The following is a 27,492-nucleotide window of genomic DNA, read 5'->3' as shown; positions in this document are numbered from 1 at the left end:
ATGCTGAAATGTAAAGTTCACAGTTATCTCTGCCGCCTGTGGTTCACCTCACTACTGCTGCTGCTCTGGGTGAGTCTGCTCCCATTTCTTTAATGCATGCATTTATGATATATATAGGAAATAATAAAATAATAATAAAAAAACAAATAATTAAGGAGTTTCAAATGCAATATCAGGCTTGTAATGTCTATTTTTGTGCAACAAATAGTGAGAAAATATGTGATATAGTGCTATTTAATGCTTCTGTAATGGAGCTGCATCTTTGGTTTATTTTTACGTGTTCAAAAATTGCTATTTTTGTAACAATGAAGAACTTCTGTATTTAAAAATATTTCTTGCATTTTTATCATTATACCCAGGAAAGTATCTCGATCAAAACAGCTGCAAGTTCATATTCATATTCTCATGTAATTTTAGTATATAATATGAAAAATATGGTGGTAAAACTGTATTTTTAAATTTACCATCATACCTAGGAAACAGGTGAGACTGAAAAACTAAAACGCAATTTAACTTGTTTGAGAAACAGATATTTCTGAGATGTGTTGTTGTAATAGAGATACTTTTCTCATTCTTTCCTAATATATCAAGAAACATTTGTATTTTTCTTTGTTGATTCATAAGAAAGATCAAGATGAAATCTAAACTTAAGAGCAGCATTACTGCCACTATGCCGCAGATATGATACAGTATGAGCAGGAGTGTTTGAATGATAATCCTGTCTTCTTTTTAGGGCTTTTAAGTTTTTCTCTTGTTAAGCAGTAATTAGTTAAACATCTAGGATTTAGTTTTTTGTATTGTTCAGAATAAAAACCTCCTAAAGAGGAGACTTTTACGCATTTTGGAGGTTGCAGAGGCAGACACAAAATATGGGGATTTATGACATGCATCAAAGGTCCTGTGCTTGAATTGAACCACTATATTGTGTTTTTTCCTTTTTAATTAAAGCAAGTAGAATTTCAGAAGTTCTGACTTTGGACTTTCTGACTCCTAGTGGTTGTGTGGGGAACAAGAAACACTGTGCCAGACAGCATGCATGCTACTTAAATTTAGATGAAGCATTAAACAGTATATATATATTTTTTATTATCATTGAATCAAATGATTAACAGTGATGTGAAAGTAGGTGATAGTACTGCCAATCCAACTGAGAATCAATACCAGTCTGCAACCTCCAAGCCTTAACAACGCTTCTTTGTATAAAACTGTGGCCTTATGCAAGGGCAGAACCTAAAAAGAGCTAATTGTACGCTATTGTACAAGAACAAGAGCTAATTTAAGATAACTGTACACTACGTGCAACACAAAAACTAACGCAAGATAACTCTACACTACCTTCCTAAACGCAACATAAGAACATCTCGAAAGCCTCACTGGAAAGTCACCAGTCCATCCTGTAGTCAGCTGGGTTTTGTTGACAGCAGAATTAGGACAGAGCTTAAGTAGTTATTGGTCAATAAATAGATCCAGTGTTAACTGCTGCTAAACCCACAATGTCTCCTTTTTACATTTATTTCTATACCTGATACAACATATAAGATACATGTAAATTAGACCTGGACCTGACTCTGTACTGGAGAAAAAGATGTGCCTTAAACTCAAGAACATGTTTAGATGATTTTCACCTCACTCAGATTACTGACATGGTGATTGGATTATTAGTGTGCTTGTAATTGTGATCGATGTTCTGATTACAGAGCATCTTGCAGGTTTTGAATCGTGCTGAATGTTACACTGATATCTATGCAGTTTCATTTTCCCCTGTCGTCATTTCCCTCTCTTCCTGTCTGTCTGTCTATCTGTCTGTCCTCCCTGCTGTATTGTTTGTCTCTGAACTCCCTGAACCTCATTATCAGTGACAAATTATTTTATTTTCTGTTCTGCTTTCCAGTATAAAAGGTTATAGGTTGAGCCCAAAAAGTAATAAAAACACACACAGACACACAAAGTTACAGTTATTGAAATAGCTGCAGCTGATTAACTACCACAACAGTCTATTTGATGCTTTCTTGGCAGCAACACAAAAGGTCCATTGTTTTTGGTTTTTACCGATTTTTATTATTAGCAGTAAGTAGTAGAAGTAGTAGTTGTATGTTCCCCAGAATTGAAGTGTTTCCTGTTTCCAGATAAAACAATTCAGCAGTTAATGGGCTTCTCTAGTGAGGATGAATCCAAATATGCTAAACATTAAAGGAGGGGAAATAAAAGAATATGGACAGATCAGCCAGAGTCCATTGAAATAATTGACAAAAACAATTATCAGCCTGGTGATCTGCTGGACATTTAAAAGAAATAATCAGACATTTTAGGTAATACATTTATTCTCTTTCTGAATACAGTGCTGGAGTCAGGATATGATTAGCCTAGCTTAGCATAAAGACTGGCAGCAGGGGGGGAAAAGCTAGCCTGGCTCTGTCCAAAGACACACCTCTAAAACTCATTGATTAACATGTTGTATCTTGTTCATTTCATCCGTAAACAAATAGAAATTTAAACGGTTTGTGGTTTTTAGGGGAGTTACGAGAGGGAACTATTTCTTGATGAACTGTTGGTCCGACATATATTAAGTTAAATTAATTTTTACCATTTCAAGTCCCGGTTCCAGCCCTGGCCTCCACATCTCAGCCGTGAGTGAAATGTCAGAACAATAGGATCAAAGTGCTACTCCACCCAAAGTCTAGATTTTGACTAGACTTGAAAGCTGGCTGTAAAAGTTTGTCGTTTCCTCCGTCATGGAGAGCGGAGTAATAGAGCAATGATCCACATCTCTTATCTTTTCATACAATGTGTTTGCTTGTTTTATCCAAAACCAGCAAGGAGATCACGTCATTTCCAGCTACCGTCATAAGAAACACAGTCGCAGCAGATTAAGAAACAGTGTGCAGTGGACAGAATATCTTTTCTTTTTACTTGACCTTACATGACCTCGTCAAGTCATTAGTTTGTGTGTGTTAGAGGGTTGAATAACTCCGTTAAAGTCAGTGACATCTTGATAAACGTTTGTGTTGTTAAAACTGCTCAGAAATTTAATAAATTGTAACTGACATGAATCCAAAATGACCCCAACTGCTGTTCTTTTTCAAGGATGAAACTACAAATATTTTAACCCTGCAGGAGGATTACAGATGAATCTCTTTTACTGCTGCATCTTACTGATGTTGGTGTCTTGTTTCTCCGTCAGGATCTGAGCAGCGCAGCTCCCACAGAGGGCCAGTCCATCCCATGTAGCATCTCTGTGTCTGAACCAGTATCCAGCCTGGACTCCATATCTCTGACCGTTAACACACCTGGACACGACTGCTCCTTCACCTTGACTTCTCCAGACGCCGGAGCAGACGGCGTCGAGTGTAGAAGAAGAGGAGACGAGGAGATAGAGACTAATGAGATCGGAGGAAGGGAGCGAGGAGAGGAGGAGGTGAAGGAGCAGGTGGAGGAGGAGGAGAGAGGAGCTAACTATCTGGGAACCAACCAGCTAGGAGTCGAGGATCAAGGAGGGAACAAGGAGGTTGGAGGTGTGTTCACCTGCGTGATGGATCACCTGGAGCCTGGAACCACCTACCAGCTGCAGGTTCAGTCCCAGAGAGACGAGGAGACGGCGAACCTCACGCTGCACACCAGTGAGTCCTCATCCGGTCCACACTGTTACCGCACTGCACAAAACTCAAGGTCCACTTCCTGGCTTGCTCCGGAGCTTTCATCAGCGCCACACAGTCTTCCTCCACAGATGGTGTTAATAGTCAATACATTTATATTATATATGTTTTTGTGCTTTAAGTGCACAGAATGGCAGAACGTTTAAAGATCCTCGGCTCCATGACAACTGAGCAAACTCCATCTGCTGAGGAAGATGTGATACTGTTGAAAGCTCCAGAAGTCAAAGTTAAGAATGAACTTTCAAGCTCATTCACCTGTACGGGTTAGAGTTCAGATCAAAGTAGAACCTTCATTTGATCTGTCTTCAATAGCAGTTTTGACAGCGAAGAAAAAGCACAGGTGTAACCAATAACATTATTGATGGCTCTGTTCCATTTAGTCAGTGACCAGCACTCACAGTATGCACAAATGGAATTCAGCCATTAGTAATGTTATTAGTTAAGACTGTGTTTGACATGAGAACGGCATGATAGGAGACAACTGATGTTGTGTTGCTTGAGCAAAAGGGAAAGTCTTTTATTGTTGTTCACGGTGCTTCAGACTTCGACATGATGCTAAGTGAGTCAGAGGTTGTGGCTAAAGTGCAGACTAGTTCTGTGGTGCTCAGATCTCAGGACAGATCTCAGGTCAGAGACTCTGTGTATGTTGTAAGTTATCTGTTGTCCCTGTTCTTTCTCTTCACTCTGCTGACAAACCTACACTGTCAGAGCTGAAGCTAATATGAGGCTTCAGCAGTCTAAGCAGTTCAAATTTACACTCTTTTTAGTATAAAATATACAACAACCCAACATGCAACTGCCAGGATGTGTCCCTCCGCCACGGCACGAGTACCCTCGTAAAACAGCACTAAGCTGACTAACCTGAGGAGAAGCGCTGCCTTCAGGACAAACTCGGGGAACAAACGCCCCTTTCCTCACTGACGTTTCATAACCCACGAGCATCAGAGCTAATCGTGAAATGAATGATTATTATTATTACATTATTAAACTTAGACGTACATTATTAAAGGTAGAAGTACTCATACTGCAGAAAAATGGCCCTGAGAGTGTTATACTATTCGATTATTGCCACTGGTGTATTTCCTGTTGTACACAGTGTTATAACTATAGTATCAAATATTCTATTGTGTTGTGTTCTATTGTCTCCATCTCCTCTGACCTCTCGTCTTTTGAAGTAAAAGAACACACACACACACCGCCTTGTTGTGTGTGTGTGTGTGTGTGTGTGTGTCTCAGAGTTAATGTCATGTAGCTTCCCCTCTCTGTAGCTCTGTGATTAGCTACAGGAACCACAGCCCTGCTGAGGGAGAGTGATAGAGCAGTAAAAGTATGTGTGTGTGTGTGTGTGTGTGTGTGTGTGTGTGTGTGTGTGTGTGTCTCCACACTGGCCGGCGTCCAGAACAGAAGTTGGACCCTCAGTGTGTATTTCCATCGTGGGCAGAGCTCAGAGTTCAGCCATTTCCTGCCTCCATTGTTTCTTTGTTCTGTGGGAAACACTGGGAAAGGGTGTGTGTGTGTGTGTGTGTGTGTGTGTGTGTGTGTGTGTGTGTGTGTGTGTGTGTGTGTGGAGGAAACAGGGTGTTACTGCACCCAGTCGAGTCCCGACAGTAACCTTCTCAGCAATGCAAAACACTTCTTCTGTGGTGTTTGTGGTTTCTTATCTTTCGGGGCACTCGGACTGTTACGTCCTCTGACCTTTAGTGATCACATGACGTCTGCAGGTCTGTTTACCTGTTTCAACTGTTCAAGTAGCAGCGGAGGAATGTAACCAAGTGCATATACTCAAGTACTGTACTTAAGTACGTATTTGGGGTACTTGATTGGCATTTTACTTGAGTACTCCGCTACACCTCAGAGGGAAATATTTCCCTTTGTACTTCACTACATTTAACAGCTTTACTTACTTTACAAATTAACACACAAAACACACGAAGAGTTTATAAAATCTGATGTTCTGTTATAGATTAAACAAATACAGCTGAAACGATCAGTCGATTAATCAATTAGCCGATTGACAGAAAACTAATTGGCAACTATTTTGCTGGTTGGAGTGATTTCCTGGTTCCAGCTTCTCAGATGCAGATTTGCTGCTTTTCCTCTGAATGCTGTTAATAATTGTAATGTCTTGTAACAGTCACAGGGGACATTTTTAATACTTTAAGTATATTTTCCTGATTATGCTTACGTACTTTTACTTCAGTAAAGGATCTGAATACTTCTTCCGCCACTTGTCATGTCCCTTAAACCTCGTCGAGTGATGAAGGAGCAGCTGATGGATCCAGAAACATCAGCAGTGGGACTGAAAGTGGCTGCAGAGGAGACACTTTGAGTGTTTGTTTGTCTCAGCGTGGCACTCGGGGCTGAGATGTCGCAGCCTGATAATATTGTTGGACCTCAGTTTGAAGCGCCAGAGGCGACACAAACACACACAGAGAGGCATTGTGGGAAAACACAAGCAGGGGAAGCAGGGAGCTCTCAGAGGGAGTTCTCTTGAAGAGAAGCAGAGGAGTGTTTTATAGTGTGTGTGTGTGTGTGTGTGTGTCAACAGGACTCCCACAGTGCTCACACTTTGATGACAAGGCCACAGATTGAGGCGGTGGATCCTTCCTGCTGTCCGACTGAACCTCATGTTCAAAACACATAAATCACGTTACAGGAAAAGTCCCACTGTTTGGATACAGTGTGAACATTCTCCAGGCTTTGTGCTAAGCTAGGCTAAAGTCGTAATGAAACTGATGTCCGTCCTCTCAACAACATGTTTCAGCTGGGACCATTTTCATGTTGACACTGTTGCAGAGCAGCCGAGGGGGAAATAAAGGTCGAATGATGTGATATTATATAAGAAATATTATATATTATTAGTTACTGTAGAAATAGGAGCACATCACACGAGGAGCTTGGCATGGAAAACAAAGTAAAAGTCCTGAAATCAAAATCTTAAGTAAAAGTACTCATTATGCATTTCAGAATAATATATATGTTATATTATTGGAGTATGATTATTGATGCATTAATGTGTTCATGACTTTAATGTTGCAGCTGTGGAGCTATTTTTAATTCATTTATATACTCAGAGATCAATAAAGTCTAATCTTTATCGATAATAATACATCTCAATGTATTTGTTGATTATATTTTGTATTATTAATCTCAATCCACAAAGTAACTAGTAACTAAAGCACAATATTTGCCTGAGATGTAGTGAAGTAGAAGTATAAAGTAGTATGAAATGAGTACTTGTACCTGACTGTGTGTGTGTGTTGTATCATCAGTGCCGTCAGCGGTGAGCGGCCTGTCGGTGACCTCCAGGACCTGCAGCAGCCTGGGCCTTTCCTGGCAGGCCGGCCCGGGCAGGACGCAGCGCTTCAGGCTGCAGCTGTGGGACTACACAGGTACACGACAACAACACGTCAACACGTCAACAAGAGGAATATTACCTCACAGCACATGATGGTGACATTACACGCACTATAACAACACAAGCACTATAAATACACAGCATAAACAAACTGTGACTGTGTCTGCAGGTCTGCTGAGGAACGAGACGTTAGAGAGCACAGCGACGCAACACACACTCCTCCACCTGACGCCGGGGCGACTGTACAACGTTACCATGGTGACGGAGGCCGGCGGGCTGCAGAACAGCCAGACGATCGAGACTCGGACAGGTAGAGAGACAGACAGAGAAAGAGAGAGACAGAGAGAGAGAGACAGAGAGAGAGAGACAGAGAGAGAGAGACAGAGACGGAGACAGAGAGAGAGAGAGACAGACAGACAGAGAGAGAGAGAGACAGAGAGAGAGAGAGAGACAGACAGAGAGAGAGAGAGAGACAGACAGAGAGAGAGACAGAGAGAGACTGACAGAGACAGAGAGAGAGAGAGAGACAGACAGAGAGAGAGAGAGACTGACAGAGACAGAGAGAGACTGACAGAGACAGAGAGAGAGAGAGAGACAGACAGAGAGAGAGACAGAGAAAGAGAGAGACAGACAGAGACACAGAGAGAGACCGAGAGAGAGAGCGAGACAGATAGAGAGAGAGACAGAGAGAGAGACAGGCAGGAAGGAAAATAAATCTTACATGTGAATGTCGTTCTAGTTCCCGCTGCTGTTTCCAACCTCACCGCTGACTACAACAATGACAGCACAAGCTTGTCGTTGTCATGGCAACAGCCCGAAGGCGACCTGGACACGCTCATCGCCACTCTCTCGACCAATGGCACGAGCCGCTGGGAGACGACGCTTCCTCCGGACGCCACAGATGTCGCTTTTGATCAGCTGACTCCCGGGTCGGCCTATCAGGTCGCGGTGACGTCAAGGAGCGGCAACCTGTCGAACCAATCAGACGGCTCCGTCAGGACAGGTGAGATTTGTCTTTTTTTTTTTTCCTTTTCTTTTCCTTTTCTTTTCCTTTCCCTTCCTCTTCATCCTGTCTTCGTCCTGTCTTCAGCTCCGGCTCCGGCGTCCCTCCTCTCCATGTCTCCCTCCTCCGGCGGCCTCCTCCTGTCTTGGATGCCCCCCGCTGGCCGCTGGGAGAGCTACAGGCTGTTCCTGTTTGATGGCTCCCAGCAGTTAGTCAGCGCCGCTCTGGACCGAGAGGCAGTGAACTTCAGCCTGCCTGGGACGGGACTAACTCCTGGAAGGCTGTACACAGCTGTGCTGAGAGTGGAGAGTGGAGGACTGATGGCTGAGAGCAGCTGTGAAGGAGCAACAGGTCAGACTCCTGCAGAAATATACAACAGAACATGTATGTTACTGCGGAAAACACAGAGACACATGTTGGGTTTGTACTTGACCTGCGACCTCTGTCTCTGCAGCTCCGGCCCCGGTGTTGGACCTCCACATACGACACTCTGATGAGACCTCGCTCAGCGCCATGTGGAGCCACGCCCCCTCTGGGTCACGTGACAGCTACTTCCTGACCATTTGCCATGGTAACCATCAGGCAGCCACAGATCAGCCCACCTGAATCAGATGGAAAACGTTTGAGTTTGAATCATTACTTCCTGTGTCTCACAGGTAACGTCACCGTGGACACCAGGGAGGTGGAGCCAAACATGAGGGAGTGCACCTTCAATGTGCTCACACCTGGGAGGCAGTACACCATCACCGTGACAACCAGGAGCAGGAAACTGAACACATCTGTGTCTTTGGAGGGGAGGACAGGTGTGTTTATATGTTTGTATCTGTTAATCCACCTCTGTGAGGTCTCTGTGGATCTTAAAGGTAGAAGTACTTCGTGATTTTTCAAACTTTTACTACTTTACTTACTTTGATTTACTGTAAATGTTCTAATCTGGACTCGAGAGGAGTTATATTAGCTGAGATAAACTCAGATAAATGTACAGTAATACACTTTCCTGTTGTGTTTACAACAATTTTCTACACTGAGGATTTTTCTGTGAATTTAAGGACCAGAAGTGCAGTTTATATTTTATAATTTAAAGTTAAACATTATTGAGTTTTAAAGGCAGGTACTGTGTTTTGTTTTACCATTAAATATGAACATTGTTAGGCTACAGAATATATACAGTAAAACAATTTTCCTCACCAACAAACACATTTTAGACTGTTTCTAACATGCGGTCGAAGGCCCCGGTCCTCACATGCATGTGTACTAACTGCACAGTGTTTGTGTGTGTGTTGCAGTTCCCATGGCGTTACGTACCATCACTCTGAGAAGCTCTGGGGTCAACAGCCTCCAGGCATCATGGGAAAAACCACCAGGAGACGTGGACTCGTACACACTGACCCTGCTGCAAGACAGGTGTGTCTCTAAACCAGAGTCTCAGCAGGAGAAACTCGCTAAATGTGAACTGACACACCTTCAAACAGTCCGTTCAACTTTATCTCCATAAGTTTAACCCAGCGGTTCCCAAGGTAGGGGTCCAGCACCCTCCAAAGGGCCACAAGATAAATCTGAAGGGTCAGGAGATCATTAATACGTCAGGAAAGAAGTTCTGCTTCACAGATCCGTTTTCTTGTTTCGTTCCCTGATGTTTGCTTCACTCTTTGGTTGAACAGTCATCAGTGTGACAGCGAGCTGGCTTTTCCCTCCACAGTGTCGTGGTTCAGAACTACAGTGTTCCAGTTGGTTCTTCGTCTCTGCCGCTGGCTGCTTTGACTCCCGGCGCCCTCTACAGGCTGCAGGCCGCCACCGTCAGCGGGGGGCTGCAGTCTGAAACCACCAGTCTGGAGGGACGCACCGGTGAGTTGATGCCTCTCACATGGTTGGAGTAACTCTGTGTTTTATGGGTCTGTAATTTCTCAGTAATTTTTGTTTCTTAATAATCATGTTTTTCTGTTTTCATCGTAGCGCTACGACTCACGGTGTGAAGGGGCCTTTATTCTTTCTAGTTTTGTTTCTAGAAACTTTCTAAAAACAACAGCAGTTGTAAATATTCATTAACACAAATACAGAATACATCAAGTGGACGTTTGTTTTCAGCAGAACTTTGTCTGTTGTTTATTGTTTAAGAGGCCAGACAAATGTGAAGAGTTATGTAAGAGTGTTTGATTGCCGGTCCGTCAGACTCTTATTGTGTGGAGACAATATTCCCGTTTGTTTCCCTCCTCAAACACATCAGCTGCTGTTCACAGGAAACACTCAGCGAGCAAACAAGCAGCAGGAATGTTAACCAACAGTTTACAGAGTGTTTCTGTCCTGATACGACGGCCATCAACTGATGAAGATCATGAGCTGTGCTTGAAAGCTTTTGAACATGAGCTCTGTAAGGGGAATACAACTGATGTGTGAAGAGCTGAAGTTATGTAGCTCCTTATTTCTGATCGACCAGGTGATTTATGTAAGACATGATTTAACAACTTCCTGTTATAGATCATTTACTCCACTGTAATTTCTGCTTATTACAGGATGTGAAATTCATCTCTACAAACTGACTTTATGGGTTCATATCAGAACTGCATCACAGTTACATTTAAAGGACCAGAGGTTAAAGTGTGTGTGTGTGTGTGTGTGTGTGTGTGTGTCAGTAGTATATTATGTGATAACATCAGAAAGTTTTAGAACAATAGCTGAAATGCCAAAAAGGAGGTTTGGAATGAAACACACACACACACACACACACACACACACACACACACACACACACACACACACACACTTCCTGCTCAGATCATCTATTGTTCCCACATAATGTCCCAGTTATTTTCAGGGCAGACTGTGTGTGTGTGTTCACCTGCCAACCAATCAGCACTCAGCGAAAACAAAAACCAACGCCGCCCCCAGCCCCCTCAGATGACCTCCTATTGGTCGATACATAGAACTAAAGATATCCTGGCGCCATCCAGCAGGAACATTTTGGGAAATTCTCTTTGTGTGAGATTTTCAGATGGACGTCAGGATTAGGTTAGCCTAGCTTAGCATAAAGACTTGGAGCAGGGGGAAACAGCTAGCCTGTCTCTGTCCAAAGTTCAAAAGGACACCTCCCAACACCTCCAAGGCTCACTGACCAACACGTTGTGTGTTGTTTAACAACACACTAACACACAAACAGAAATGTGAAAATTAAAATTAGGCTGAACGTCTGGAAGCATGTGTGATGCTACCTTGATGGTTGACCTCTGACCTTATGTAGGGACAGTTCCTCTTTTGTAACTGCTGTCATCTTTTCCTTTCAGCCCCGGCGTCGGTCTCCGAGGTAACCGTTGCTAACGGCGGCAGGTCGGACGCTCTGCAGGTGTCGTGGCGCCCGGCGGTGGGCGTGGTGGACAGCTACCTGGTTCGTCTTCAGGACGGGAGACGGACCGTCCACACGCTGGCCGTGTCCCGCTCCTCGCCGCCCGAGTGCTCCTTCAGCTCGCTGGTCGCCGGGCGACTGTACTCGGTCGTCATAGTAACAAGAAGCGGCAGCCTGGAGAACGCCACCACGGTTCAAGCACGAACACGTGAGGAGGATCCAGTGTTACTGTCATATCTGAATTTACATTTCACTTTAGTCACATTTTAGTCTGTGAATGTGTATTTTATTTACTGTTTCATTAGTGATGATTTAAAACATGCTTTGTTGGTATTTTCTTGTATATCTTCTTGTGTTGTCTGTGTTGCAGAACCGGCCACTGTTCAAAACCCAACAGCTGTTCACTCTGCAAGAGACGACTTCCTCAAGGTGTGTTTGTCAGTAGTTTGATTATGTAATGAAATGATCCTCAGCACAGAGCCGCAGGAGTCTCCTGGATATCTGAAGCTTTATTTCACAAACATTTTGTCTTGTGGGCCCTTAAAGCCTCAGAGGACGAGTGAGCAGCTTTTCCTTCCCAGATTGTTTCTTTTTAAAGGTTTTTAGAGGACGAAAGAGTTAAAAATGAGAGAAAAGATGCCATAGAAATCATCATGTGACCACTTCTTACTTAAACTATGAGAGACCCAAAGTGGCCCAACATAACATCCTTATATAAGGATGAAGAACAGTGTGTGATTCAGTAAGTGTTATTCCTCCTGTGTTGTGTTCAGGTTTACTGGCGTCATGCAGCTGGAGATCTGGACCGTTATGTGGTTCTGATCCGGTACAACCACAGCGTTCTGCAGAACAAGAGCGTCTCCGCAGGACACAACGAGTGCGTCTTCTCGTCTCTGACGCCGGGGAGACTCTATACCGTCACCGTGGCAACCTGGAGTGGAGACTACGTCAGCAGCGTCTCCACGGACGGACGCACCTGTGAGTCAGAAACCAGGGACATGAACAGAAATAACGTGTTTGATGTGTTTTTATGGATTATTTGAGTTTTAACATCTTGTTTTCCTTCAGTTCCAGCAGCTGTTGGAAATCTGTCGCTAGGCAACGCAGGAACCGGTGATCTGACTGTCACCTGGAGCCCCGCCCCTGGAGATGTGGACCACTATGAGGTGGGTCATTGTATTTTTGTATTTGTCTTTGTACATCTTCAGGATGTGGACGTGGTTTTCTGCTGAGCACTGTGTACTGATCACTGCTGCCAGGTCACTCTGCTCTTCAACGACACTCGTGTTTTCCCTCCGGTCACGCTGGGCAACGAGGTGCGACATCACCGGCTGACCTCTCTGACCCCGGGGCGGCTTTATAAGATCGTGGTGTCGACGTTCAGCGGACCTTACCAGAGAGCGCAGTTTATCGAGGGACGGACAGGTGAGACGATCGAGTAGCTTTCCACAACCTTAAACACCTCCAGTCCAGTTTTACCGAGCCCAGACTCTCCTCTGCAGTTCCCAGTGCAGTCGGGAACCTCCGCCTGGCTCCTCTGCCGGGCCTGACGGACTCTGTTGGTGGGCTGTTGGTGTCCTGGACTCCTGGAGATGGAGACCTGGACTTGTATGTCGTCTCCCTGTCCACCACGGTGAGTCCAGCTGCACATATCGGGTTCACACTGAAAGAAAAAATATAATATTTATTCAAAGAGAGCAAAAAACTAAATGGAGGTATAAGTCATTTATAAGTCAACTTATTTTTAAAGCAAATCTAAAAACTTAAAGCGAGAAGGTAAAGAAGTGTAACAGACAGAAGATTCGCAGAATCTCTCATTTAAGAAACAGCAACATAAATCATATATATTTTAAGTTTTAATGCTGTTCATTTGTCTCTTGTTAAATGCCAAATATATGTTAAAGTCCCTCTTTTCTCTTCCTGTAAAATGTTAAAATATTTTTGATGACTCATCTTGTAAACATAAATGTATCGATGGATTCATGAATATTGTGTTGTCACTTCCTGTTTCCAGGACGGCGCCGTCATCGAGACTCGCCCCGTCCCTAAACACGTCTCCTCCCTGGACTTCCTGGCTCTGACCCCAGGCCACGCCTACACCACGACCATCCAATCACTGAGCGGGAAGCTGACCAATAGCAACTCAGCCACCGGCAGGACCGGTAAGACACTGGGCGATTCATTTGATCAATTTAAATTTGAGAGATAATATTGATTGTGTCTGCTTGTTGTGTTTGTTTCCCTCCAGCTCCGGCCAGAGTCACGGCCCTGCAGGCCGACAACGACCACACCACCCACAGTCTCACCGTCAGCTGGGAGAGGCCGGTGGGCGTGTACGACGGTTACAGCCTGCAGTTATTGGACGAGGCCGGCGTCGTTCTGGCCAATCGATCGGTTTCTGCGGAGAGTCGGAGCGAGCGGCTGGAGGGTCTGACGTCAGGGAGGTGGTACCGCGTGAAGGTGGCGACGCTCAGTGGCAACGTCACGTCACTGGAGGCCACAGCTGAGGGACAAACACGTGAGTCACTGCGAGGAGGAGGAGGAGGAGGAGGAAGAGCTGGATCGAACCAACAACCTTTCAGTCTTTACTGAAACTTTACTAAACTATGTTAAAGTTTGTTGATCAGTCGCTTTGTTGAAGTCATGAATACATCGACTCATCAAAAGACCAGTATTGTACATGTTATAAGAGTGCAGTCAACCTGAACCTGAATATATGTTTTATTGTGAAAATCTGTGGATCGAATTAGAGATTTCAGACGCTGTTGGATGAGGAAACAAGTCAGGTCCTGGTCTGGATTGCGCCCCCATGTGGCTGAGGTGTAGGTCTCTGTATCTGTATGTTGTCCAGGTCCGGCTGCAGTCAGTAATCTCACCGTCACGTCGGCCAACACCTCCTCTCTCTCCTTCTCCTGGCGTCCCTCGGACGGCCACGTCGACATCTACGACCTGTCGCTCTACAGGGTCGCCGAGGCAACAGCCAATCACAGACAGGACGCTGCAGGGAGCAGGAAGGAGCTTCACCAGGTGGGACTGATGATTCACACATGTCATACAGAGAGGTTAAAAATGTCTCATGTAAACATTTGACTTACATACATGATCCATAATATATCATGTCACCATATAATATATATATATAATGTATAATGTGCTGTAGGCGGTGGGGGAGCTGGTGGACCTGCAGAAGGTCGGTCCAGCTGCAGACAGCTGTGTGTTCTCCGGCCTGCGGGCAGGAAGTCTGTACAGACTGCAGGTGGTGAGCTGGAGCAGAGGCATGAACAGCGACTCCTCTGTGCTGGCCAGAGCCGGTCAGTAAAATCATCATCATCATCATCATATAATGACACCTTTGTTTTGTTTATCTTTATCATCGTCATCGTCTTTTCTCTTTTTCACGCGTTCTTTCTTTTCTGCTCTGCAGTCCCGTCTTCAGTCTCGTCTCTTCAGGTTCAGAGTTCAGGACGGACGGACAGACTGACGGTCAGCTGGCAGCACGGAGAGGGAAGCTGGAGCAGCTATCAGGTGAACACACACTTTCTTTTAATGAGCCAGATAAAAGAAATTCAAATCTCAAACACTCGCAGGACAGCGTGATGAATCTGACGCTTTGCTGTAGATGAAACTTCCCATCAGCTGCTCTTCTTCTGTGGTTTAAGGCGGTCTTGTACGACGTCTCTGGAACCACTCTGGGAGCCCAGACGCTCGGGGCGGAGCACACGAGTCACATGTTCTCTGGGCTGTTCCCTGGTAGGCTGTACCGTGCTGAGGTCATCACACACAGCGGGGAACTGACCAATAACATCTCAGCCTTCGGACGCACCGGTAAGTAAAAACACAAATACAGATAAACAGATACTTTAATGTCATTAATGGCACTTTCGCAGTATTAATACCTCTTACCTTCCAGCTCCAGAGCCACCCACCCACCTGTCAGTCAAACAAGGCCCGACCAATGACACGATAGAGCTGTCGTGGTCCGGTCCCGTCTCTGGAGACTACGACAGCTTCGGCCTGCAGTGGACTCCTCCAGACCACCTGTCAGTCACACAGACTCACCTGACCAGCCGCGTCCTGGGCGGGATGTTTCCAGGGCGACAGTACAACTTCACCGTGGCGACCATCAGCGGGGGTGGAGCCAGGGGCGGGCCCACGGTCAGGAGCCAGCCAATCCAGAGGAGCGTCAGGACAAGTAGGTGGAGCCTTAAACTCAGTTTTGCAAAGTCATTAAATTGTCTTGAATTTGAGTTTGAGGTCTTGTGGCTCAAAGTCTTTACAAGCACGTTGAGGATCAGGTTTGAGGCTGTTTCTCTTTCCGACCACTAGATGGCGACATAACAAAGGCTCTGAGTGCAGAATGAGAACACGTCTCTCTGCGTCGGGTTTTTAATCTCATTCTGTTTCGGCTGCAGGGATCAAAACTGATCATCAGCCAGAAGGAATAAAAATGAACACACACACATTATAAATATGTAAACAGTGACCTAGTTTCTTATGTCTTTCAGCTGAGGTCGGCCAAAGAGGTGATGCAGTATTTACCAGAAATAGATACTGACACACACACACACACACACACACACACACACACACACACACACAGTTTGGCAGCAGATTTGTGTGAAAGGCTTCTAACATGTGAAGATCTTTTCTGAGCCTGATCACACAGAGAATACAGAGATAAACTTTTAGTCACTTGTTTATAAGTTGATTTTAAAACAGCAGTTTGTGTAACGTTAATGTTCTGCACAGTTTTTCACATGAAGCCACAAAGACGTGTTTTTGTATAAATAACTACACGTTTATCAGGTTTTATCATCAGTTTCCTCCGAGCCAGAGAAAAGATGAATGTGTTCTTCTTCACCTTCGTCTCTCTGTCCTCTCACATTCATCGTCCCTTAAAGAGACACGTTTATCGTCTCATCGCAACAAATAAACAGCAGAGACTCTGCGTTCATGAGTTTGTATAAATACTGTGGAGAGTTTGTCGACCTTCATGTGGAAACACAGAAAAACAAACTGTGACTCAGCAGAAAAACAAAACGGGTTCAAACTGAACGTGAAATGATAATAATAAATAATTTATCAGACTAACTCCTCCTCTGTTCGTCTCTTATTTCCTCTCCTTTCATCATCTCCTCTTTCCTTTTCTCCTCTACTCGTGTCCTCTCCTCTCCTTGTCTCCTTTCCTCCTCTCCTCCCCTCCTCCCCTCTCCTCCTCTCCTTGTCTCCTCCCCTCTCCTCCTCTCCTTGTCTCCTCTCCTCCTCTCCTTGTCTCCTCCCCTCTCCTCCTCCCCTCTCCTCCTCTCCTTGTCTCCTTTCCTCCCCTCCTCCCCTCCTCCCCTCTCCTCCTCTCCTTATCTCCTCCCCTCTCCTCCTCTCCTTGTCTCCTCCCCTCTCCTCCCCTCCTCCCCTCCTCCCCTCTCCTCCTCTCCTTATCTCCTCCCCTCTCCTTGTCTCCTCTCCTCCCCTCCTCCCCTTTCCTCCTCTCCTTGCCTCCTCCCCTCTCCTTGTCTCCTCTCCTCCCCTCCTCCCCTCTCCTTGTCTCCTCTCCTCCCCTCCTCCCCCTCCTCCTCTCCTTGTCTCCTCCCCTCTCCTCCCCTCCTCCCCTCTCCTCTTCTCCTTATCTCCTCCCCTCTCCTTGTCTCCTCTCCTCCCCTCCTCCCCTCTCCTCCTCCCCTCTCCTCCTCTCCTTGTCTCCTCTCCTCCCCTCCTCCCCTCTCCTCCTCTCCTTGTCTCCTCTCCTCCCCTCCTCCCCTCTCCTCCTCTCCTTGTCTCCTCTCCTCCTCTCCTCCCCTCTCCTCCTCTCCTTGTCTCCTCCCCTCCTCTCCTCCCCTCCTCCCCTCCTCCCCTCTCCTCCTCTCCTTGTCTCCTCCCCTCTCCTCCTCTCCTTGTCTCTTCTCCTCCTTCAGGTCCGTCTCCTCTGAAGTCCATTCACTGCTTCCCTCTCTCTTCCTCCTCCCTCTCCTGCTCCTGGTCGCCTCCTCCCTCCGACTTCGACTCCTACGAGGTCGAGTGTCGTCGCCATGACGACGGGGAGCTGACCTCGGCCCTGCGGCCGGCGGGGGGCGTCACCGCGGTAACGCTGAACCACCTGGAGGCGTACAGGAAATACTCTGTGACGGTCAGAGTGTCATCAGCCGGACAGATGAGTCCACCGGCGACACACACAACCGTCACCATGATAGACCGTGAGTTCACACACACACACACACACACACACACACACCCCTCAGGTGCTGTAGTCGAGTCAGGTGTTTAAATAAACTCTGTTTAAATAGGACTGGTCACCTGGGAGACGCGCAGAGAGACGGAGGGAACAGAGAACAGGTTTATTAATAAATTCATCATTAAGTTTGTGTGCAAAGTTCTTAGAAACAAATAACTAGTCAAAAGTCTCTCTCCTGATTGGTTCAGATTAAAAAGACCATCTTTGGAGCAAAGTTAATACTTAACTTTCCACTAGCTCGACCAGCTAACTGTGTCGCAGCAGTAAATTAGCTTGATGCAGTGTGACATATATATACTGTATATATATTATAGTATATTTTAATAATATGATTAGGAATAATTCGCTTGAAATCACTGAAAATAGCACTATTTCCTTCTTTTGATAAAAACTATTTTTTAATGAGACTTTAAACATGAAACTATATATATGTGAGGTGTTTTTAAAGGTTCACGTCTTCAGTAGGAACCAATGGGCTGAGAGCCACAGACAGGAAGTGAGACAGGAAGTAGGTGCATTTAATAACAACTAATGTATGAAGCAGTTTGCGTGTTTACATTATAACTGGAACGAGTCTGAACTCAGGAACAGCTGGTGCGACCGACTCCTGCTGCTGGAAGGAACAAACAACAAAGAGGAACTGTCTTTAGTTTAGCATTAAATAACAAACACACACACACACACACACACACACACTCACACACACACACACACTCCTGATGTGTCATTTGCTTCTTCTTTTTTCTTCTTTTTCAAGAAGTCACTGTGACCCAAAACACACTGAAAACATTTTTTTGTTTCCTCCGTCTGTCCTCTCTCTCTCTCTGCTGGTGTTACATTATAAATCATCCTGACACAACTGGACTGGAGACAGAAACAGAAAAAGAACAAAAATAAAAAGGCGGCGAAGAAAGTTTTTTATTGGTGGCTGTTCACCTAAAAACATTTCACATCATTTTATATTTTCCTTTTCTTGGCATAAATGGGCTTCCATCCTTTTTAAAAAAACTTTATTGAAAATATGTCAAATACAGAGAGCGTGGCATTACACAAGACCAGGAGGAACAACAAACAAACACAATTAAGTTTAAAAGACACAGAAAGGAAAATAAAGTAAACAAATAAGCATTAAGTATATTTTGACAGTCCGTTTAACCAATCCGTTTCCTTTCAGGCCCTCCGGTCCCGCCCCCCAGCGTACGTGTCAGTGAGAGGTCCTCGAAGGTCACGCCGTCCTCCATCTTGTTCCGCTTCAACTGCTCCTGGTTCAGTGACGCTAACGGAGCTGTCAGATACTTCGCGGTGATTGTGGCCGAGTCTGATGGTACAAACACACACACAGGTTACATAATGTGGTCCTCGGGTCATTTAGGCAAACCAAAACCATGTGTTCTACAGTAGAAACTGATCTCCATCAAGTCTCGAGGTCCTCCTCTGACTGTTTGTCTCTCCTGACAGCCAATGAGATGCTGCAGCCGGAGCAGCGCCACCCTCTGCCCTCCTACCACGACTACATCAACAACTCCTCCGTCAGAGCGTATCAGACCGCCTACTTCTCCAGCCGCTGCCCGCAGGACGCCGAGACCTCCACGGGACAGGTGACAACAGGGACACTACAACAGACGAGCCCTGCTAACAGTGATCATTACGATGAAGTTCAGCTTTTAGAACAACAACAACAGCAGCAGCAGTGAAAACATCACCTGTAACAACAAAACAACAATAAACAGCCACATCTATGACAAAATATTAAAACATAAACTGAACGCTGATGACGAAGACGATGATGATGAAAATGATCACCTAACTTACCAAATAAATTGGATTTAAATATTTCTAATCAAAGAAGAAAACTCAATAAAAAGGAGACAAATTTTTTTTTTTGTTTCTACATGATTGTGTTTATTGTGTTTATCAAAATAATCCATCAATCAATAACTGATCAGGTGGTGGAGGTGAACCTGGGAGCAGGAGGGGACCGGCTGGGCGGGGCCTGTGACCGCTACCATGACGACGACCTCTACCTGAGCGACAGCTACGGAGGCTTCTGTGACGGGCCGCTGAAAGCCAAGACCTCCTACAGGTACGACACACACACACACACACACACACACACACTCTCTCTTCAACTGCAGCTACTGGAGTCAAGAGCATGACTGTGTGTGTGTGTGTGTGTGTGTGTGTGTGTGTGTGTGTGTGTGTGTTCAGGCTGAGTGTGCGAGCTTTCACCAGACTGTTTGATGAAAACCACCGAGAGTTTCCTCAGCCGCTCTTCACCGACACTTACCTGTCCTCACCGCTCAGGACGCACGCAGGTGAGTCTCTCACACACTCACACTCACACACACACACACACACACTCACACACACACACACACACACACACACTCACACACACACACACACACACACACTCACACACACACACTCACACACTCACACACACACACACACACACACACACACACACACACACACACTAACTGCACCTCGCTGTGTGTCGTTGTGTGTCAGAGCCTTTAGGGGGCGTCGTGGAGGGTTTGAGTGCCGGGATGTTCCTGATCGGTATGATGGTGGCCGTCGTCTCCCTGCTGGTCTACAGACAGCGGCTCCACAAAGTGTGAGGACACAAAGACACACACATTAACACGTGAACACTTCCTAGACCCTGACCTCACCCTGATCCTAGAACCAGGTCTCACAGGAGTAGTTTCACTGAGCTGAGACTAACTAAATAGAACCCAAGGAAAAGATGCTTTATGTTTGTTTGGTGCAGATCTTTTCTAATGTGTAGGTGTGTGTGTTTGTGTGTGTGTGTGTGTGTGTGTGTGTGTGTGTGTGTGTGTGTGTGTGCGCGCAGGGCTGTGCAGGAGAACCCGGTGGTGAGGATGAGTATGTGGAAAGAGGTTCCAGCTTCAGGATTATATATGGGTGTCAGGAGGTAAGTGTCTGTGTCTGTGTGTGTGTGTGTGTGTGTGTGTGTGTGTGTGTGTGTGTGTGTAATTATCTTTCTTCAGTGTGTGTGTGAGAGATTAGTTTCCAATACCTCCTACGTTCAATATGTGTGTGAAGTATTAGTCGCCAATAAAGTGCTCTCTCAGATTACCTCATAACTCACCCACCACAGTCCACAGCATCTGTTAATTACTCTGAGTGTGTGTGTGTGTGTGTGTGTGTGTGTGTGTGTGTGTGTGGGTGTGGCTTTGTTTATTCACTGCAGCTCATTAAGTTTCAGTGTGAAGCTTCATAAAGGGCTAATAGTTGTTGTTATAACACGACTGCACGTTCAGAAAATCCTCCTCGGTTTCAAAATAATTAGCAATAATTATGTTTATTATTTCAAAAGCAATTATTAAAGAAAAACAATAGAAATATAAAAAAATATATTTGTGTTGTTTTATTGACCCTTTGAACTCTGCAATAGAAATATGTTATTTATTATTATATATTGGAGTTTTAGCTTATTGAAGCTTAAAGATAATGTAAGTCAATAAACTACAATAAGTGATAAAAGTATTGAAATGTTTTTCATCAAACAGACTTTTATAGACAGCTGTTAATATGTACAAATGACTGATAACTGTCTGATGTGATTGTCTTTCCTCCTGTTGCAGCAATCGTCGGGTCACCAGGTGAGAAGCTCTGATTCACATGATTCACAGAACTGATCAGTTTATTGACGAAGTGTCTGACTGAGCCATCATTTATAGCAAAGTGTAGTTAAATGTGTCAGAAAGCCTCTGAGGTCTGGTCTGTTCATTATAACACTGATAGTGAAGCGTGTATGAAAAGTGGCTGTTTTCATAATGAGCTTCTGTCCCCGTCCAGTCCCATCAAAGCCTGCCACTTTGACTCCCACCTGACGAAGCTGCAGGCCGACTCCAACTACCTGCTGTCTGAGGAGTTCGAGGTACAACTTTAATATTCGTTGTCGTATCAGGATTCACGACACCTCAATACTCTCAGCTACTCATTTAAAACTGTCACATACTGAAAGGTGTCGGATAGTTCCTGAGGTACATCGAACTGTGCTGCTGCCAGTAGTGGAAGAAGTATTCAGAGCCTTTACTTATGTAAAAGTACTAATACCACACTGTGAAAGTGCTCCTCTACAAGTACTAGTCCTGCATTCAAATGTAGTATTATCAATATGAAAAGTAAAAGCAGTCGTGCGGTCTGTGCTTTTACATTATAACACTTCATGAATTAAATGTAAAAAGGAGTTTTGAAAAGATGGAACATGAATGGATTAATTTCCATGTAGAAATACTTCAGACTGTGAATCATCTTGTGTTTGTGAAGGACCTGAAGGACGTGGGACGCAACCAGACCATGGACGTCGCCCGTGTGCCGGAGAACCGAGGAAAGAACCGCTACAACAACATCCTGCCATGTTAGTGCTGCTGCATCAGTGTGTGTGTGTGTGTGTGTGTGTGTGTAATTGTCTCTGCTGCAGCAACAAACAAACAATAAACACATGAAGTGAACTGTGTTTCTATAGAAGTTATAATGTAAAAGTTGTGGAGAAAACGAGTCCTCAATGAGAGAAAAATAAACCATCAATGTGAAAATCATTGTAATGATGACATCGTTAAAAGCTTTAATTAAACAAGACAGCGCCTGTTCCCATGGCGACAGTGATGAACCAGCCTGAGGGTCGAGATAATGAAAACATTAATAACTAAAGACGCAGATGATGGTTTGTGTCTTAAATATCTTCGTCCTTCTTTGCTTTATTATGTAGAGAGTGATTTATTGATTTAGTTATTTACATAAACTAGTGTGTTTGTTATGCAAATGAAGGAGTGTGTGTGTGTGTGTGTGTTATATTTAGAGTATCACAGTTTAAATAAATTAGGGTCAGTCGTGTAACTGCAGCCAATTTTCTATACAAACAGAAAAATATGATCTGTGACTTTAGGTGATGCATTTACAACAGCAGCTCTGCACACACACACACACACACACACACACACACACACACACACACACACACTCTCTCTCATAGTAAAATGAGTCATGGTTGTTCCTCTTCACTGTGTCTGTGAGTCACAGCTGAACCTCTTCACATTTGAAGAACCTTTTAAATATTCTCACTTACACTAAATAAAAGCAGTTAAATGTTAGAAAAGTTTGTGTCATTTAGAAAATAAAGGTCCTGGCTTCACTTTGACGTGTTGGTGTTTGAGTTTCAGTCCCTTTGAGTTATTCCCCGTCAGACGGATTTGCTGCTTTTCTGTTTCACGTCATCGTAAACTGAATATTTGTGTTTTAGACTGAAAAATACAATTTGAAGACGTCGACGTGGCCTTTGGGGAAAGTCTGATGAGCTTCTTCTCAGCAGTTATTTGAAACTATCCGACGGTTCGTGACAGACGTCGTGTGTTTAATCACTGTTTCTGTTTCCAGATGATTCCACCAGAGTGAAGCTGTCGTACCTGGAGGACGACCCCTGCTCCGACTACATCAACGCCAGCTACATACCTGTGCGTACACACACACACACACACACACACACACATAACACACACATAACACACACACACACTAACACCCCTCTCCTCTGTGTGTGTGTGTGCAGGGTAACAACTACCGCAGGGAGTACGTGGCCACCCAGGGCCCGCTGCCCGGCACTAAGGACGATTTCTGGCGGATGGTGTGGGAGCACGGCGTCTACAACGTCGTCATGGTGACGCAGTGTGTGGAGAAGGGACGGGTGAGTTTCATGTCTCTCAGTCTTCATGGTGCCCTGAGGACGAATCCATTTCCACTTTTTGCGTTGGAGTTTATAAACATGAAAATCTAACGGACATGAAATGAGTTTCATCCAAAAGACGAGACGGAGGAGTAAAAACGTTTAGATACGATTAGATATATTATCGTTTATCAGTTCAACCTGAAGAAGGAGTCAAAGGTTTTCCAAGTTTGACTTTTTAATCAAACCTGTTAAATAGATTGAATATCAACAGAACATATTAAAGAAATCAGTAGGGCTGCTACTAATGATTATTTATTATTGTTGATTAATTGCTATAAAATGTTAAGAAATAGCGTAAATGAAAAATACACATTACATTTCCCCAACAGTCCAAAACCTGTAAAAAAGCTAAAACTGGAGAGTATTTGATATTGATGCTTGAGAAATAAGTTATTATTAATCGATGATCAGAATAGTTGCTGATTATTTTTCTGTCGATCAGCTTATCGATTAATCTGCTAGTTTCAGCTCCACAAAATATGAGTATTAAAATATATAAACTTGGGCTGCTGCTGTTTTTATTATCGATTATGTTGATTATTTGATTCATTAACTAATAAATCACTTTGTCTGTGAAATTGAAAAAGTGAAAAATGCTGATGAAAAGTGTCCAAAAGCTGCATTTTTTCTTTAAAAACGTAACTTACAAGATGTTTTAAGTGTCAAACCTTTGAAAGTCTGAAGTTGACCTTTCAGTCTGTGACAGATCAGACTCTTGTTTGTGTTGCAGGTGAAGTGTGATCAGTACTGGCCCCCAGACAGGGAGCCTCTGTACTACGGAGACCTGGTCATTCAGATGCTGTCAGAGTCCGTCCTGCCAGAGTGGACCATCAGAGAGTTCAAGATCACCTCGGTACCTGGTCTTTATCTCTAACTGCACTGAGACTCCTGACAGTTTTTATAAATATTTAACAATACATAATCAATAAATCCCGACAGGAGAGCAGCTGCAGTTACCCTCGGGTGCTGCGTCACTTCCACTACACCGTGTGGCCCGATCACGGAGTCCCAGAGAGCACCCAGTCCCTGATCCAGTTCGTCAGGACGGTCCGGGACTACGTGGACCGATCGCCCAGCACCGGAGCCACCGTCGTACACTGCAGGTAGGACGGAGTGAGTCTCTGTTGAGCCCCAACGGATCCAACAGAAAACCTCACTGCTTCACAACTGACTGTGTGTGTGTGTGTGTGTGTGTGTGTGTGTGTGTGTGTGTGTGTGTGTTAGTGCTGGTGTTGGCCGTACAGGGACGTTCATCGCCTTGGATCGGGTTCTGCAGCAGTTGGACTCTAAAGGAACCATCGACCTGTACGGCTGTGTGTTCGACCTCCGCCTGCACCGCCAACACATGGTCCAGACCGAGGTACGCCCCCCCCCCCCTCCCCATACTGCTGAAGGGTGCTACATAAGACCCTGTCTATCTGAAACCCCGACCTCTGACCTTCTAATCACATGCTTGGATTCAACACTTAAAGGTGCAGGAAGGAAGACAAACAAAGTCCCAACAACAAAGACGTGTTGTAACAGCTTTCTCAGGAGGTTTGGCTAACATGTTAGCAACTGAAGCGTCACTCTGCAGTCACATGAGAAATGTCCGTGACTATTAGACAAAACCAGAAACACAAATACTGAGCTAAACATTTTGGACGCCACCAGGACTGAAACACCAGTGAAATGAGACCAAACAAGACGCATAAATATGGAGGTGTTTATCACATTTACACTGTGTGTGTGTTGCAGTGCCAGTATGCCTTCCTGCATCAGTGTGTGCGGGACGTCCTGAGAGCCAGGAAACATCGCAGTGAGCAGGAGAATCCTCTTTACCCCATCTACGAAAACTTCAACCCCGAGTACTGCCGAGGTGAGACTGAGGACGAGCAGAGACGCTGCAGGAGGGCTGGCTAACACGTTAACATGTCAATCAGTGAGCTTTACAGCTGTTGGTAGCTGGGCTCAGGCTAGCTGTTTCCCCCTGCTTCTAGTCTTTATGCTAAGCTAGGCTAACCAGACTCGATTTGTCACTCTCCGAAAGATAAGATCAAAGTTAGTCATGTGTCTTGTTTTTATGAACAACCTTGTATGGAATTAAAATTATGATCTTTCTTTTCATACGTTTTATTAAACAACATTCATGAGAAAACGTTCAGAAGCAACAAGACGACGAATGACGGATTTGGTGTCTCCTCAGATTTCATCTACACTGGACGCTGAACGGACGACGACGTTCATCTGACGAGGGAGAAGAAGAAGAGACTGCTGTTAGTTCCCTCTGACATTATTCAAACTAACACAACGTTTGCTGTATTTCTTTGTTTTCTGATAAAAGACAAATGATGAGAGATTACTGGCTAACACAGAAAGTTGGTCAGTATTTTGCCAGTCACATAGATTTTTCTCTCCAGTCCATTTTACTGTGTATTACTGCTTCTACACCAACTTCTTGACCCGTCAGTGTGTCAGTGTTTATGGAAGTTTACTGGCGACAAAACTACAGAAAATACATTGAAGCTTTAAACAAACGTGAGACTCCAGTTTTCAGACAATCAAAAGGAGTCGCAACTAAATTTTAAAAATGTTGATGAATTTCAACTCTGCTGAAAACATATTAGAGTCCATTAATTAATGTGGCTAATGATTTTGTTGAAGGGAAACACGGGTTGATCTCAGGTCGTTGGTGTCTAAGTGGTTATTGAATCTGACGTTAGCTAGCGGTGATAGCGTGCCAGCTAGCGACTGATCACAGGGGAACCAAGAGCTATTTTTTCTATTATAACTATGTTCTCACTCACTGCTCCATATAAGCTGTTTATTTAAAACGTTACACATATTGCTGTATGTAAATATTGATGTAATACTCTTTTTTTTATATGATAATGAATATAAACTGTATGTCAACAATTTTTTATCTTGTTTAATGTTGAGTCTCAGTTATGAAATCAAACACTAGTTGTTATTTTTTCGATCGTAGTGTCTGAACAAAATGAATCTGATTTTGTTTTAAAGTTTGAAAAGTTCACATTTGCAATTCCAACATTATTAAATATTATAAATATTTGGTGACCCCTCTTTCTGCTGGACTCGACTGCTGGATGATTTTCAGGGTTTTTAAATGATTTCTGCTCATACAAAATGTGTTTTATGGATTTTTGGACATCATTGTTTTTTAATCACTGAAAGGAATATGGGGCTGGGCAATTAAGTCATCTTATAATATTATATAGTTTGTACTTTAAGTCTAACAAAATTCATTATTAAAGGTTTTGATTACACATAAAAAATGTTTCCATAACACCAGATTGATTACTTTATGTATGAGTTAGTCCTATTGCATATTCATATCAGAAATATATTTTATTAATATTATGATGTCACCCAGCCCTAAGAGAATGTAAAGCAGTTTTTAATACTCGCTGTCAGATTACTGTAAACTGGATTATTAAGTGCTAATTAAAAATAACTGCCAAACTGTTTTTTGAGTGGAACATGAATTAATCATTCATCAATAAATTGAAAGTGAACACAAATGATCAGTAGACTTTTTACACTGAAGTCTTAAAACTGTTACATAACTGATTTTTAAAATGTTCATTAGTTTTTATAAACTTTTACATAACATGTTTTCAATTCTAATTATTTTATGTAACTTTCATATAACTCTTAATTTTTATATTTAACTTATTTTTTAGCAATTTGACATAACTATAAATATATGTATATTTAGATATAGATATTATTATCTTGGTATTGTTTGTTTATTTCTGTTTTACTAATTCATCATTCGGAGCTGAAAGTATAAACGTTCATTCTCTCGTAAGAACAACACAGTTTGACAGGTGGGGAGATACCCCCCCCCCCCCCCCCCTCTCTGCTGGACACTGAAAGATGAAATTTATATTGATCTCATCAGACTGCCAGTAAAAAAAGCAAACAGACAATATCTGAATGTTCCTTTAACTGCCCCCCTTCAGCTCCCGAGGTGTTGAGATCTGCCCCCCTTTCTTTCCACAAAAGCGACAAAACAGGCCAGACACCGACAGAAAAAGACACTTTCATCCTTCTCTGCTTTGCATCTGTGCAGCCGATTTACAAACTTCTGATTTCCATATTGATCTAGGGCACGCCGACCCGGAGCAGAACTGGGTAACCCAGATACAGCAGCT

General features: G+C 44.0%; 1 protein-coding gene across 1 annotated transcript; it reads left to right on the top strand.

The window, feature by feature from the left end:
- Nucleotides 1–26,802, top strand: ptprb (protein tyrosine phosphatase receptor type b). Its single transcript, XM_070928717.1, has 40 exons — nucleotides 1–69; nucleotides 3,182–3,617; nucleotides 6,926–7,045; nucleotides 7,181–7,321; nucleotides 7,751–8,014; nucleotides 8,102–8,365; nucleotides 8,469–8,585; nucleotides 8,671–8,817; nucleotides 9,301–9,418; nucleotides 9,714–9,859; nucleotides 11,293–11,559; nucleotides 11,722–11,780; nucleotides 12,125–12,329; nucleotides 12,420–12,517; nucleotides 12,611–12,776; nucleotides 12,854–12,984; nucleotides 13,366–13,513; nucleotides 13,600–13,869; nucleotides 14,203–14,378; nucleotides 14,512–14,662; nucleotides 14,776–14,876; nucleotides 15,011–15,176; nucleotides 15,262–15,543; nucleotides 17,261–17,539; nucleotides 18,752–18,901; nucleotides 19,036–19,175; nucleotides 19,524–19,660; nucleotides 19,786–19,892; nucleotides 20,092–20,197; nucleotides 20,438–20,518; nucleotides 21,192–21,209; nucleotides 21,406–21,487; nucleotides 21,880–21,970; nucleotides 22,987–23,063; nucleotides 23,159–23,293; nucleotides 24,066–24,188; nucleotides 24,275–24,438; nucleotides 24,560–24,695; nucleotides 25,073–25,193; nucleotides 25,521–26,802. The coding sequence occupies exons 1-40, from the start codon at nucleotides 1–3 to the stop codon at nucleotides 25,541–25,543; spliced, it is 6,012 nt and encodes a 2,003-aa protein (XP_070784818.1). The 3' UTR covers nucleotides 25,544–26,802.
- Nucleotides 26,803–27,492: the final 690 nt, after the last annotated feature.

This window comes from Enoplosus armatus, chromosome 22 (assembly GCF_043641665.1).
Source record: "Enoplosus armatus isolate fEnoArm2 chromosome 22, fEnoArm2.hap1, whole genome shotgun sequence".
Classification (NCBI taxonomy): domain Eukaryota; kingdom Metazoa; phylum Chordata; class Actinopteri; order Centrarchiformes; family Enoplosidae; genus Enoplosus; species Enoplosus armatus.
Note: the sequence above shows the minus strand (reverse complement) of the source record. Positions and strands in the feature narration are given on the sequence as shown.